General features: G+C 41.6%; 1 protein-coding gene and 1 pseudogene across 3 annotated transcripts in view; one reads left to right on the forward strand and one right to left on the reverse strand.

The window, feature by feature from the left end:
• Positions 1-14,641, reverse strand: part of UBE2Q2 (ubiquitin conjugating enzyme E2 Q2) — a gene marked incomplete at both ends in the record, with an annotated part of 78,141 nt that extends 63,500 nt beyond the window's left edge. For both annotated transcript variants that reach the window (XM_080692593.1, XM_080692592.1), the window contains 2 exons: positions 227-328; positions 14,462-14,641. In XM_080692593.1, coding sequence (XP_080548719.1) covers positions 227-328; positions 14,462-14,641 — 282 coding nt within the window. The remainder of the gene's footprint in view (positions 1-226; positions 329-14,461) is intronic.
• On the forward strand, positions 1,054-4,696 carry LOC308261030 (MOB kinase activator 1A-like; annotated as a pseudogene). Its single transcript has 2 exons — positions 1,054-1,084; positions 4,065-4,696. The product of its transcript is annotated as an MOB kinase activator 1A-like (transcript).
• Positions 14,642-15,471: the final 830 nt, after the last annotated feature.

The raw sequence follows: 15,471 nt of genomic DNA on the forward strand, positions 1-15,471 counted from the left end.
AAGGCTGTTCCTATGGGAAATAAAATTTTAAAAGAGAGGGAAACCAAGTAGTAAATAGAAGTCAAAGAATTAAAAAAAATAAAAAACCAAACACTAGTGTTGGACCCTTAAGACTATCAAATAATCATTAATCATAGTTTTAAGCCATAATACCTCTCAATACCTACTTAAGTTTTATACTTAGCATTCATGAGAAAAAAGAAAGTAGGATGGCTTATTTTCTCACCGAATTGTTGTTCTTAGTATCTTCTAGACGTTCTAGAACTGATGTCAGATTTGGGTCATCAGAATCCACAAACCATATTGGTGAAGAAGATGGGTAAGATTCCTGTTAGAGAGATACCTGTATTAAACACATTTATATAAAGACTAATTGAGACATGCAATTAAACCATATCACTGAGTAACAAGTGGTTAGTCTATATATAAATATAGACATATTTATATACAGTCTAACCAAGATATGCAATTAAACCATACCACTAATAGATTCTAGTAAAACTATCAGGGGGAAGAAAAGTAACATTAAGCCAGGCGTGGTGGCACACGCTTGTAATCCCAGCATTCGGGAGGCTGAGACCTGGAGGATTGCAGTTAGTGGACAGCCTCAGCTACTTAGTGAGGCCCTTTGCAACTCAGTGAGACCCGATTTCAAAATAAAGAATAAAAAATAGGGCAGGGGGTGTAGCTCGGAGGTCAAATGCCCCTGGGTTCAATCCCCAGACCCGCAAAAAGAAAGAAAGAAAGAAAGAAAGAAAGAAAGAAAGAAAGAAAGAAAGAAAGAAAGAAAGAAAAGAAAAGAAAGAAGAGAGCTGGGTGTGGTAGCACAATCTTGTAATCCCAGCATTTGGGAGGCTGAGACAGGAGGATTGTGGTTTGCAGCCAGCCTCAGCTACTTAGCGAGGCCCTTTGCTACTAAGTGAGTACCTGTTTCAAAAAAAAGAATGAAAAATAGGGCTGGGGGTCTAGCTCGGAGGTAGAATGCCCCTAGGTTCAATCCCCAGAATAATAATAATAATAATAATAATAATAATAATAATAATGACGACGACAATGATGATGATGATGATGGCTGGAGATGAAGGTCAGAGGCAGAATGCCTCTGGATTCAATCTCCATTACCAAAAAAAAAAAAACAAAGCTGCTAAATTTTATAATCTTACCTATCCCATGCATGTAATTTATAAGTCTAAAAACAAACAGAGGTACTTTACCCAGCAAGCAGCATGACTTGAAGCAAGCACACTATAAAGTTATATTTTATCAAAGGAAAAAGATAGTATTCAACATAAAAAAAAAAATAGGCATCTTTCCTTTGTAAAGAAAGGTCTAAAGTCAGGCATGGTGGCACATGCTTGTAATCCCCATTCTTGGGAGGCTGAGACAGGAGGTTCGTGCAGGTTCGAAGCCAGCCTCAGCTGGTTTAAGAGACCCTGTTTCCAAATAAAATATAAAATAGGTCTGGGAATGTAGCCCGGAGGTAGGCGGCCCCTGGGTTCCACCCCCAGTACCACCTCAAAAAAAAAAAAAAGGTCTATCTTTGTGCATATTCTCCAGTTTTCCCCTTTGTCAAACGCTTTAACATGAGGAATCATAATAAATCTCTCAAAAAACATATCCAAGTTTAAAAATATCCCAAGACAAGCATGGTGGCACACATCTGTAATCCCAGTACTTAGGAGGCTGAGACAGGAGGAGTACAGCCTCAGCAACTTAGCAAGGTCCTCTGCAACTTAGTAAAACCCTGATTCAAAATAAAAAATAAAACGGGAGATAGAATACTCTTGGATTCAATCCCCAGTCTTTAAGGGCAATCAACAGACTTAAACGATATTATTTTTGCCTTCTAATATAATAATTCTAGCCAGTTACAGTGGCACATGCCTGCAATCCTAGTACTTGGGAGGCTGAAAAAGGAGTATCATAGGCTCTAGGCCCACCTAAGCAACTTAGCAAGGCCCTGACCAACTTAGAGACACCCTGTTTTAAAATAAAAAATAGCTAAGCATGGTGGCACACACTTGTAATCCTAGTACTTGGGAGGCTGAGACAGGAGGATCGCAGGTGTGCAACCAGCCTCAGCTACTTTTCAAAATAAAGAATAAAAAATAAGACTGGGGGTGTGGCTCAGAGGCAAAATGCCCTTGGGTTCAATCCTCTGTCTGTCTGTCTCTGTCTGTCTGTCTCTGTCTGTCTGTCTGTCTGTCTGTCTCTCTCTCTCTCTCTCTCACACACACACACACACACACACACACACACACACACACGGAGGAAGAAGAGGAGGAAGAGGAAATAAATCTATATTTTTAAACTTTATCTTGAAGAAATCTGAGTTCTCAAGTTAAAGCCAAGGAACCCAGGCAAGGTGGTACATGCAGCTTCAAAACCAGCCTCAGGAACATAATGAGACTCTCAGCAACATAGCAAGCCCCTATTTCAAAACAACAAGTGAAAAGGGTTAGGGGTGTAACTTGAAGGTAGGATGCCCCTGGATTCAATCCCCAGTACCAAAACAAAAAACAAAACAAACAAAAAAAATTAATTAATAAAGCCAAGGAATACATGTCTCTAAACCCTTAAAAACGCTGAAAATGACTTTTCATGACATTTTACTCACTATACTCCTGCCTTCTGTCTTGTGTAATTACAGAAGTTACTGAAACTTTCCTTCCATTAGAAAACAAATCTAAAATCCATTTAATTTTGCTTTCTTCCTAATAGTTTTCCATTCCTTTTTAGATTGTAACACAGAGTATAATTTCTAAAGGAACAGATTTATTAAAGACTACTTCTTAAATATGGCAGGTGTTAAAAAGCAGAATAGGGCTGCCAGTATATATTCAGCATTCAATTACCATAGGAGTTGGGCTTTTAAGACAGCTATTCTTGTATAGCTTAGTTGTCTGTTCACAGACAATAATGACTTGTTTGCTACATTCTCAACTCTTTTTTTTTTTTTTTTTTTTTTGTGGTACTGGGGTTCCTGGAAACCCTTCTACCTTCGAGCTACACTCCCAGACCTATTTTTATTTTTATACTTTTTTATTTGGAAACAGGGTTTCTTAAGCCAGCACAGCTGACTTCGAACCTGCACGATCCTCCTGTCTCAGCCTCCCAAGCGCAGGGATTACAAGTGTGCGCCACCACACCCGGCTTTTTATTGTTGAAAAATTATTTTATTTTGAAACAGGTTCTAAGTTGCTGAGACTTGTCTCAAACCTGCAATCCTCCTGTCTCAGCCTCCCAAGCTGGCTCACAGGTGGCTCCCACACCCACTGATGATGATGCCGTTGAACTATAGCAGGTAACCTCTAAAATGGCCCCAATATTTCTCACCTCTTGGTATTCACAACCTTGTAAAATTCTCTCCCCTGGAATTAGTGACTCACTTCTAACACCCAGAATATAGAAAAGTAATGAGCTGTCACTTCTGAAATTAGGTTACAAAAAAAAAAAAAAACCAAGCATCTATCTTGCTCATTTTCTCTTCTGCTCTTTCAACTGGTCCCACCAAAGGAAACCAGCTGCCACATACATATTGAGCTGCTGGATGGTGAGGCCAGTGCGGCAAGGAGGGGAAAAGGGCTCTGAGCTATAACAAGGCAACCTGAGACCGTCTGAGCAATCCAACAACCTGGACAAGGTGAATCGTGTCATCAACTATGTGAGTGATCCAAATAGTCCTTAAAGGAAACCACTGATGAGTACTGCATTCTCTTTTCAAATTCTTCTGCCTATCATGGAAACACACCAACTAAAAACTGTTTTAGTCCGAATTTTCTTTAGCCTTTAAAAAACAAAACTAGATTTAGTTTTAATTATTAATTTATAGGTTAGTGCTTGCCTAAGCTTATACATGAGCAAAATAAATATGAGTTGTTGCTCTGGATCAAAACTCTTCAGGACTATATAAAAGAATGTGAGCAGACGCCACAGCTCTATAGACACTCCAGCCCGGCTCGGAGCCATGGCAGTGCGGTTTTCAAGCTGAGAATGGTCAGCTGCCTCTCAGTTCCAAATCCCAGTAAGGGTTGAGGTTCCCAGCCCCTCCCCTGCTCTCAGAGGACCCAAGACGAGCTTCCTCTTTAGCAGCCACTTTTCTAAAACATTCTTGTCAAAGAAGAGTATCCCAGAAGGGTCTCATTAGTCAGAACTCTCAAAACATGCCAAAGCAACTCTAGGAAGTGGGAGTCTGAAAGAAGATGTTTACCACAGGGAGAGGACCTCAATGAGTGGACTGCTGTTAATATTGTGCATTATTCAACCAGATCAACATGTTACATGGAACTATTACAGAATTCTGACCTGAAGCAAACTGTCAAGTCATGTCTGCAATTATATGAATATTATTGGGCAGAAGGTACTAATATTAAAAAGCCAATCAAGTGTCCTATAAAACATACATTTACGTGATGACAGGTTCAGTATCAGCTTGATGATGAATTTTTTCCTTCCAAGATCGGGATCCCATTTCCCAAGAAGTTGATGTCTGTGGCAAAGACCATCCTAAAAGCATGTCTATTCAGGGTTTATACCCATATTTATCACCAGCACTTTAATTCTGTGGAGCTGCAAGAGGAGGCCCACTTCAACACATCCTGTAAGCACTTTATAAAATAAATTCTTTGTTCCAGAGTTTAATCTGATCTACAGACTCAAATTGGCCCTGCTTCCGGAATTGAGAAGCCTAGATTAAAAGACAGAGAAATATTTCTTCAAAAACAAAGTTACCATCTTGCTTCATCTACTGCTAAAGCTATCTCATTACTATCTGTTATAGACTACTGATACAAATTTTAAGAAAACAGGATGAAAATCACTTGTCATCTGGGTCTACATATAAAATTGTCCCAAAGGTAGATTGGTCTAAGAGCTTCAGAGTGAGACCTTAAGGATATAGCAAAATCAGAGGGGCTGTGGGACCACTCATTGTCAGAGTCATCTTAGTTTTACATGTGGTGACTGACCTATAGTTTATTAGCTCACTTTTTATTCTTTTACTCAAGAAATTATTCTCTTTCAATTGACAGCATAAAAGATATTAAGAGTGCCCACCAATAATGTATTAAAAAGTTTCAAGGATGCCGGTCATGGTGGTGCACGCTTGTAATCCCAGCATTTGGGAGGCTGAGACCGGAAGATTGTGGTTCATGGACAGCCTCAGCTACTTAAGTGAGGCACTCTGTAACTTAGTGAAACCCTGTTTCAAAATAAAGAATAAAAGGCCGGGCGTGATGGCGCACGCTTGTAATCCCCGCGCTTGGGAAGCAGAGACAGGAGGATCGCGCAGGTTCGAAGCCAGCCACGCGCGCTGGCTTAGGAGACCCTGTTTCCAAATAAAAATGTAAAAATAGGTCTGGGAGTGTAGCCCGGAGGTAGAAGGGCTTCCAGGAACCCCAGTACCACCCAAATAATAAAAAAAAATTAAAAAATAAATAAAGAATAAAAAACAGGGCAGGGGGTGTAACTCGGAGGTCGAATGCCCCTAGGCTTCATCCCCAGACCCGCAAAAAAATAAAAATAAAAAAGTTTCCAGGACAAGTCTCCTAATAACACAGATTGGTTTTATTCTGCTTTTGTTTTACAAACATAAATGGTACTTTTAAGTTCCCTTAAGATGTTTGTCACTTTGAATTTAGTTTCAAGTTGTATGCTAGTGTTTTTATAGATAAGAATATCTATATTTTCAGAATCCATGGCTGCAGTTTACATGATCTCATGGCATATGTGGAATGGGACTAACTGAAGTTATTTTTAAAATGACTTTAAAATTTTTATTGGGGTTGTATTCACATCTGTCTAAATTGTTAGGAATTATTATTGTTATCAGAAATAATTTTTAACAGCTTCTAAGGATGATCTTGTAGATTTTTTAAATGCTTCACTAAAAATCAGCTTAATGTGTAGCTTTTGAGAAAAAGAAAGTTTCAAAAAATACAACAAACTTAAGTCTTAAAGACACTAGTTTTTATTTATGTTGTTTCTCAGAAGCCTTGGTATTCTAGATAAGAGTGGAAGAAAGTACTCAGAGTACTTTTTTATTTCCTAAAAAAAATTACTTCTTTTATTGTGACTTGAGACCTAGTTTGTAAGAGTAGTGTAGAAATCCACAAATTTATCCCAATAAGGACAAATATTAAAAACAAGAGAAAAAAAAACCTTAAAGGTGTACACATCTTATAACACAGATAAAAGTTTGCTGTGCCACCTAATCGTGATAGAAAATGATAAGGACCAAGAGCACAAGTGCGCACACAGAGAGAGAAAGAGAAGGGGGGTGAAGAGCCCCCCCCACAGGAGTAATATCCTATTCTAATTGTTTTTGTATCAAAACTTGAAATTCCTCTCTTTCAATTGGGATAAAAGAATCTTCCCATTTAGTGAAGAAAATCCCTGTTTTTCATTTTGTTCTTCAAAGGCCAGCAAAGCTATAGTTTATCAACATTCTGTTTCAGAGCTGTGATTTTTACAGAGAACTCACCAAACTCCTTGATAGCTTTGGTAAAGGTTAAATTTGATAAGACTTTTTGTAATTCATTTTTATTATTCTACTAGAATATAAAGAAATATATATTCTATAGTATATATGTATATATTCTACAGTCCACATTTATATATACTTTTAAAAAGTATATATAACTGTAGAATTCCACAGTCCATATTTTAAGTTTATCCAAAGTCCTAAAGTCAGCCATTCTGCACATTTGATTTGATCATTTGCAAACAAGAGAGCAGGTTTCTAGAAGCCACCTAGGAATATAATTGCATCCAACTTAGAGGAAAAGAAAGAGAGGGAGGGAGGGAGGGAGGGAGGGAGGGGAAGAAAAGAAAAAGAATTGGAACCTGGGGTAGTGGCCCATGCATGTAATCTCAGTACTTGGGGAGCTGAGACAGAAGGGTCACATGTTCTCAGACGGGCTTCAGCAACTTAGTGAGACCCTCTACAACTTAGTGAGACTCTGTTTTAAAATAAAAAATTAGATATGGCTGGTGGTGTAGCTCAAAGGTAGAATGCCTCTGGGTTCAAACCCCAGCACAACACACACACAAACACACACACACACACACACACACACACACACACACACACACGGGAGAGGAGACAGAATTGGAAAAATCTTAATGGAAATCAATTACCACTTAAGCTCTAGGCATGTATTTCAATTGTTCTCAAAGTGGGGCCCTCAGACCCATAGCTCTAAACTATTTCTACAGAAACACTAAGATGTTAATTGCTGTTTTTAAACCATATTTATGGGTAAAACCACTGGCATCTGAGCACAAATAATGGCAATGACACCAATTAGTAATGGTCATGTACTTCAGGTTTGTTAAAAGGAAGAAAGGGGGAAAGGTCAGTCTTGTTTAAGAATGTCTATGATCAAACAGCAATATATATATATATATATATATATATATATATATATATATAATCTTGATTTTTGAGTATATCTTTTTAAATACTGTGACTAAATAAAAGTTTACATGAGCACTCCTACAGAATATTTGAAGAAAAGCACTTGTGTGACTGAGATGTGAAGCGAGCTAACCACATAAATGGAATAACATTTTTACTTGAAAGGATGACTGACAAACAATGGTATTCCAACTTAAATTTTTGGCAAGCATTTTCTCAAAACTGAATGAGCCGGGCGTGGTGGTGCACGCTTGTAATCCCAGCATTCAGGAGGCTGAGACCGGAGGATCATAGTTCGCGGCCAGCCTCAGCTACTTAGTGAGGCCCTCTGCAACTCAGTGAGACCCTGTTTCCAAATAAAGAATAAAAAATTGGGCAGGGGGTGTAACTCGGAGGCCAAATGCCTCTGGGTTCCATCCCCAGACCCGCAAAAAAAAAAAAAAAAAAAAAAAAAAAAAATATATATATATATATATATATATATATATATATATATATATATATATATCCCATATTTCAAGAAAAAAACAAAGGAAAGTATATATTGCCAATAAATAAACTTCAAGGTTTGGGGAAAAAAAATAGAACTTTGAAGCACTTGCATGAAATGTATCAACATATAGAAGATCTCAGGAAACCAATATTTTCCAAATGACCAATGTATGTAATAATAGCATGTAAGAATTAAAATAAAAAATCATTCAAAGTTCAAGAAAGATCAAGAAAGATTCTACAGAGCATAAATAAAAGAATATTCACAATTACCTAATATGGGCTACAAAATATTTCTTTTTCCTACCTGGCATCTGTGTGAGGCTGGACTCTGTTTACATTATTTCAGCCAAAACAATGTATCACACAAAGAACTGAATGCAGAAGTAAACAAAACAGCAAAGATATATGCAAGAAATATACTGTACTGCTATTCTTGCTAAAACTTTTGGTTTAGAAAATGATTTTCTTTTTTCATAAAACAAATAACATGTATTGAGTTTTATGCTTTAAATTTCTAATGACAAGCCAGGCGTGGTGGCGCACACTTGTAATCCCTGCGCTTGGGAGGCAGAGACAGGAGGATCACGCAGGTTCAAAGCCAGTCTTGCTTGCTTAGGATACCCTGTTTCCAAATAAAAATATAAAAATAGGTCTGGGAGTGTAGCCTGGAGGTAGAAAGGTTTCCAGGAACCCCAGTACCACCCCCAAAAAAAATTCTAATGACAAGATAAATATCAATATATTAGTGATGTAAATAAAAAGCTCCTTAGGCTCACAATACATTTTTAGGGTGTAAAGGTGTCCTTGCTCTGAACACTCTGAGAACTGCTACTACTAACCCCTCACCTCCTACCCCCTTCTCCAATTTCCCCAAAGTTTCTTCCTTGAAAGAAACATCACAAGCTAGGTGTGGTGGCGCACACTTGTAATCCCAGCATTCGGGAGGCTGAGACTGGAGGATTACGGTTCGCGGACAGCCTCGGCTACTTAGTGAGGCCCTCTGCAACTTGGTGAGACCCTGTTTCAAAATAAAGAATAAAAAATAGGGCAGGGGATGAAGCTTAGAGGTCAAATGCCTCTAAGTTCCATCCCCAGACCCACAAAAAAAAAAAAAAAAAAGAAAAAAAAGAAAGAAACATCACTCCGCCATTCTACGTTAACCTACAAGGTTCCCCCAAAGCTGGTTTTGCTACCTCCTTTTTCTGACAAAAAAACTGACTGAAGGACTCCTCCTGAGAGTTGTCAGGTGGGTGAAACCAGGAAATCTGATATTTTGGTCAGCCTCAGCAATAGAGCAAGACTCTCAGGAACCTGATAAAAAAAATAAATTTAGGGATGGGGTGTAGCTAGGAGGCAGAATGCCCCTGGGCTCAAACCCCAATACTACAAAAAAAAGACATGTAAAATGGTGAGAAATATTTAAACCTATCCATTAATACTTTCAATTTCATGTACATCTTGAAAAGATAGTTTTCTTACTATTCCTTTTTAAAATGACCTGTGATGTGCCAGTTTTTAAATATTAGATGGTATCCAAAACTTCCCAGGCAGTTTTTCCTGAGACTGTATAAGTGCTTTAAACATATCTTTTTTATTTTCATTTCTTAAAGTGAGAAATTTAGGCCGGGCGTGGTGGCGCACGCTTGTAATCCCCATGCTTGGGAGGCGGAGACAGGAGGATCACGCAGGTTCGAAGCCAGCCTCGCTGGCTTAAAAGACCGTTTCCAAATAAAAGGTATAAAATAGGTCTGGGAGTGTATCCCGGAGGTAGAAGGGCTTCCAGGAACCCCAGTACCACCCAAAAAAAAAAAAAAAAGTGAGAAATTTAACGACAAATAAATTCAAGATATTTGTTTCTCCTCCATTCTGCTATTTTTTTTATATCTTTACAAATGGAAGGACATAGCTTCTCCAGGAATTTCATAATTTTTAAAAAACTGCTACATTTACTTCTTAAAAGTTACAGCAGCTGTAATTCTTCTGAAGACTAATTATGGGACATATTACTTTCATATTTGCTGTCCAATAAATGTGAGGTAAAGAAAAAACTGACAGAATTACTATACAGTACCTTAATAAAATTCCAAGTTTTCTGGCAACATAAGATACCAAATGTATGTGTGTACAATTCCCTATTAATAATTTTACAAGTAAAAACTAAATAGCTAACCCAGAGCCCACAAAAGTAGAGTAAAAAAACTAACTTAATAGAAAAATGTGTACTTACCCTGTGATCTACAAAATGCTTCAACATTCAAAGACAGGCAGCAAATTATAGCTATTCAGAACAATATTCTAAAGGAAATGAGGCAGAGAAACAATGGTACTGAAGAGGATGTGAACCTTCTAAGCTGCAGAAACCCAATAGATGGTCTCTGTGGTTCTGACTAGGCATGTCTTTCAGAATGGTCTTTAGAAGACATCGCAGAATGCTGTTGCAAAGGCCCTGGGGAAAAGGAGCCCCTTTTATTACTCTCTAGCAATGCTTTACATTTGGCAGGGAGTATTTCAATGCAATGCCCTGCCCCTTACCTGGCATAACCCTTTCCTAGGTCTAATAAACAACAAAAAACTCAAGTTACTAAGGGCTACACCATTCATAAAAGGGAAACCTGAGTCTCTTCTTCAGATATCCCTTTCTTTCAAGGAAGGACATAAAAATGAAGATGGAGGATAAACAGCCATTATGATTTTGACCCTCTATTATAAACTGGTTACATAAATTAAAACAATGTTTCTGTCACTTAGGAACTTAACTTGACAGTTCTGAAATTTCCTAATGCTTCTCCACAAGTTTCATTTGGAAAGGTAATCTGTCCTAGGAAGATAAACTAAAGAAAAGGTCTTAGGCTCCTTAGTCAAGATCTGTCCGTTACTTCTTTTGTTCAACTTTGGCTGAACTACTTTTTATCAGTGTAAACACAGAAAAGCAAAAAATAAAGACGTTAACAGCTCTGTCTTATTTCCCAAGAAAATGTTATAAAGCATTTTCTGAATAAACTGTTACTCAGCCACAAATGACAACATCACTTTCATATTTGCACAGTAAAATTGCCAAAAAGCTTTTCCTATTTCTTGCTTTCCTATTTCTTGCAGAGCAAAAAAAGTATTATCTATTTTATAGAGAAATACAGTAAAAGAAGTGATCTGCTTAATGTCCTAGTTACTAGGTAAAGACTTACTCTCCAGAATGTTGCTGTTGGGGGAAGAAGCTTTTTGGTAATGATGAATAGAAATTTAATTAGACAAACAAAAAAAAATGCTCCACCAAAATGGCCTGGCAAATAGCCATTCATGCAAAAAAAAAAAGTTATTATGCTATACATATAAAAAATAAATTTGCACTTGATTATCAACTAATTTAACTTCCTGGGGGAGTTTCTTTCATTCTAAAATAGCAATTCCCTACCAAGAGTTCCCAGATACCAAGAAGTTCATAAAAGCAGTAATGGAGTTGTCAGGTTATGTTAAATACTTCAAAAGGACTAAAATAAAACTATATATGGCTGCACCAGTTATTAAAACAAGGGGCTTCTCTTTTAGGTGTGATCATAACAACTGGATGTGAGCACTGACTGGCAATTAGCTCTGTTTGCTGAAAGTGGAAAAACAATACTTATGTTTGTGTAACAGCCAATCTTTCATGCCATGAGTTCAGAGAAAACAAGTTGAAAAAGAGTAGTCTTTTCCCTTCATATTCAGGATGAGGACAAATTTACAAAATGGGGAAAACATTCAATTCCTTTGGCCTAGAGAGTAAAATATCTAGCATGTTTTTTGTTTTTGTTTCTGACACTTTCATATGTAGTCAAATTACAAATTTCCTATCTAGCCTTCAGTGACCTGTTAAATATTTATGTACTATCCGTGACACCTTCTTGATGTTATCTGTATACTTTCGAAAACTCTTGGCAGCTAACTTTTAAAGTAGTTAAGACTTCTATTCAAATAGAATATAGCTAGAATGGTGGCCATATAGTCAATAAAACAAATATTTGCCCAGTGGAAGATATAAAGCATAATTAGAGTATAATATAGCATAATTCTGCTTGTCACCATAAAGAACATACATTTTAAAAGACTTAAGCACTCAAAACAGTAATAGTATAAGATAACATAACCAAAGCAGAAATAGTAGGAATTTTAAAAAGCAGATGGAAGGAGAAATGTCGCCATAAACTGAACATGACCCAGAAGAGCTTTGTGGGACAGTCAGACCTGGAAAGACAGATTGGGGTAGGGTAAGAAGTAAGAATCGGGAGCACACTCCACATGGGAAAAAATAGCTGATACAAAAGCCTAAGAGGAAAAAAGAGCCCAGTATCTTTAGAGGATTATACAGAAACTGGTATGCCCATATGTAAAAGTAGTGAGACACCATTCACTGCAACATTACGGAAGAGTGGGCTGGTATGTAGGAGAGAGCAATAAATAGGCGAGTTGTCTAAAAGGAAAGTTAAAGAATACATTAAATTCTCTTTTTTCCCTCTTTTTAGCTATAATATTTACAGAATAACAAATCCCAAACCCCATAGACTGGTCTTGGCATTTGAAATTGATCCCTGTGTTTTCATTGCTCTTTCCACACAAATGGCAACAACATGAACAGACATGTAGATTTTATCAAAACACTCACCCATATTTAAAGAGATGCATACTGAAAGAGGAAGTAACATGTCTGGAATCTGCTTCAAAATAATCCAAGGTGGGGTACAGATGACATAAGACTGGCAGGAAGCTTATCACTGCTGAGGCTGGGTATGTAGTGTCCCCACACTACTCAACTGTTGTTTCATGTTTTTCCATAAGAAGTAGCACACACTCATACTCAGTATCATAATTATGTTCTGATAATATCTGTCCTAATTCACTAGCAGCTCAATTTTAATAGTTTCTACTAACAGTACCATTACACTATATTCCACCAAATCAGACATTCCCAGGGTGGGTCTAGTTCTCTTCTTTTTCCATTTCTGTCATCACCATCCAATTCAGGCCATCACTCATTATCTATGCCTGTAGCAGTCTCCTAACAGCCGCCAATATGTCTCCATGGGGCACCGCTGACTTTTTGGTGGGGTAATTCTTTGATGTGGACTGCAGGAACATTACAAAACCTTTGGCATCTCTGCACCCCTGGTGTTAAATGCCAGCACAGCAGTCCTCCCCCACTGCATGTCCAACCACGCATATACTTCCTGCAGGCCATGCACTATAGAGAAGCACTTCTAGTCCTGGATGGCAAACACGTTTTCTCAATTTACCTGAATAACTTAGTGTTGTGTCCCCACAGATTCTAAGTTCAGTCTCCCATCATTTAAGCCAGCCCTACCTTCTCCTGGCCACCCCGGAACTTTTACCAGAATAATCACTCTCCAAGACATTCAGGCCAGTCTCCTCACTACCACTCACTTCATGTTCACTACTTGTTTCCCGGATGTGGAAAATCTCCTTCACCAGCCTAAATCCTTAAGTCTGCAGCTATATGGCCAACTCCTACACAAACCACACATTCTCAAGCTTCAGTGTCTCGCTTGGGTGGAGTTTCCTCTTTCTGCAATGCCCTTCCAGTGGCTTTCCAAAACTGTACTCACCTGTGTAAGTGCAACTCCTCAATCTCCCTAGAAGGTGCACCTCCTCCAAATCAAAAGTGCTTGCTCTCTTTGGCTTGCATAACATTACAGTGGTAGGCTGTATAAAACTCATCCCACAAGAAGACTGAGACTGCCGTGCCCATTTTTTAAACACCAGTCCCCACAACACAATACTCAGATATAAGTGAATTTTCTCACTTTGGCACTTGATTGTATTGTGTCCATTGGAGGGGAGGGGGGAATAGTGGACAGTACCCACCTTCTCCTCATGATCTCCTTAGTTTGTCGTTGTTGGGGTGTGTGTTTGTTTGTTTGGGGACTGAGAATTGAACCCAGGGCCAATCTGCCTACAAACTATACCCTCTGCTCTCTTTTTTTGGAAACAAGTTCTCACTGGGTTGCTGAGAATCTCATTAAGTTGTTGAGGTTGGCCAGTAGCACACCTGAGATCCTCCTGTCTCAGCCTCCCATGTCCCGGGGTTAAAGGCGTGTGCCACCATGCCCAGCCAGTCAGTTATGAGCTCGAGGCCTTTGCAAAGTCCCAACAAACTGTAGGCACGTGAGTGCCCACTGACTTAACCAAGGGAGCCAAAGACAAGAGACCGGGGTTTCGCCATAAAGTACCACCTTGACTCCTGTTACAATTAAGAGTATATATTCTGCCAACACTGAACCAATACCCTGGAATCCGTTCCACAAAGAACCAGCTTCGTGATGCGCTTCCACGAAGTTACTATTCTGCCCAGCTTCGGCACCTGCAGCTTCACGCTGTCGGCCTGAAAGGGAGCGTGGGCTCCGACGGTGCCGCCCCGGCCCCCGCCGCGCCCGACCCCGGGGCCGGGCCACCCGCGGGCCGGTCCTCAACTTCTTCCCCGGCCGGGTCCGCGCTCGCGCTCTCCCTGCCGCCGACGTGGAGGCCGGCGCCCGCCCGCCCGCCGCCCTTTGTCCGGCTCACCGTGATGTTGCAGTGCAGCGTGAGCGGCGGGTGCGGGCTGCCGGGCGGCGCGGGCGGCGGCCCCAGGAACTGGCAGTGCAGCTCGTCCAGCTTCCAGCTCACGATGCGGAACCGCTCGTGGCTCCTGTGGAAGATGGACGCCACGAACTTCAGCTCGGCCTTGAGCCCTGACACGGACATCTTCCCCTCATCTCCGGCGGGAGGGGTGCGGAAGGGGAGCCGGGCCCGGAGCCGCCGTCACGGCCGCCACCGCCCCGCGGGGCCGGCCCGGGCCGCGCTCTCGCGGCTCCGCCTCTCCACCGCCGCGGCCGGAAGATGGCGAGGGCGCGAGGCCTGTGACCGGCTCCGGCCGGAGGCGGCGGCCCCGCGGCTTAAGAAGCGCGACCGCGACGCCGCCCCCGCTGCCGCCTGGGAAGGGCGCCCGGCCTGCCCCGCCCCGCCCCGCCGCGCCGCCTCGGCGCGCGCACGCACGCCCCCCCCCGCCAGCGCGCGCCCCCGCCCTGCCGTCAGCGCGCGCCCCCGCCGCCTCAGCGCGCGCACGCCCCCGCCCTGCCGTCAGCGCGCGCCCCGCCGCCTCAGCGCGCGCCCCCGCCGTCAGCGCGCGCACGCACCGCCCTGCCACCTCAGCGTGCGCGCCCCCGCTGCCTCAGCGCGCGCCCCGCCGCCTGAACGCGCTCGCACGCCCCCCGCCGTCAGCGCGCGCACGGCAAGGATCCGGCCCCGCGCGCCCGGCCCGGACACATGCGCGGCCTACAGCGCCGGCCACGTCGTTGCCGCGGCGGGGGCGCGCGGGCCCAGGGGACGCCTGCCCCTCCTCCTCGCCAGGCCCTGGGGCCCCGGGCCCGCGCCCTTAGCCCCTCGCTAGGCTGGGCTGCTCTCTGCCCGGACCTGTCACCGCGCGCGGCCCCCTCTGCAGAGCTCTGTCCCGTTATCACAGCTGACGAAGCGGCCGCTCCCCCAGGACCTCAGCCTTTCCCTCCCCGCCACCAGCGCTCACTCTGGGACTCTGG

This window comes from Muscardinus avellanarius, assembly GCF_963383645.1.
Source record: "Muscardinus avellanarius genome assembly, chromosome: 3".
Classification (NCBI taxonomy): domain Eukaryota; kingdom Metazoa; phylum Chordata; class Mammalia; order Rodentia; family Gliridae; genus Muscardinus; species Muscardinus avellanarius.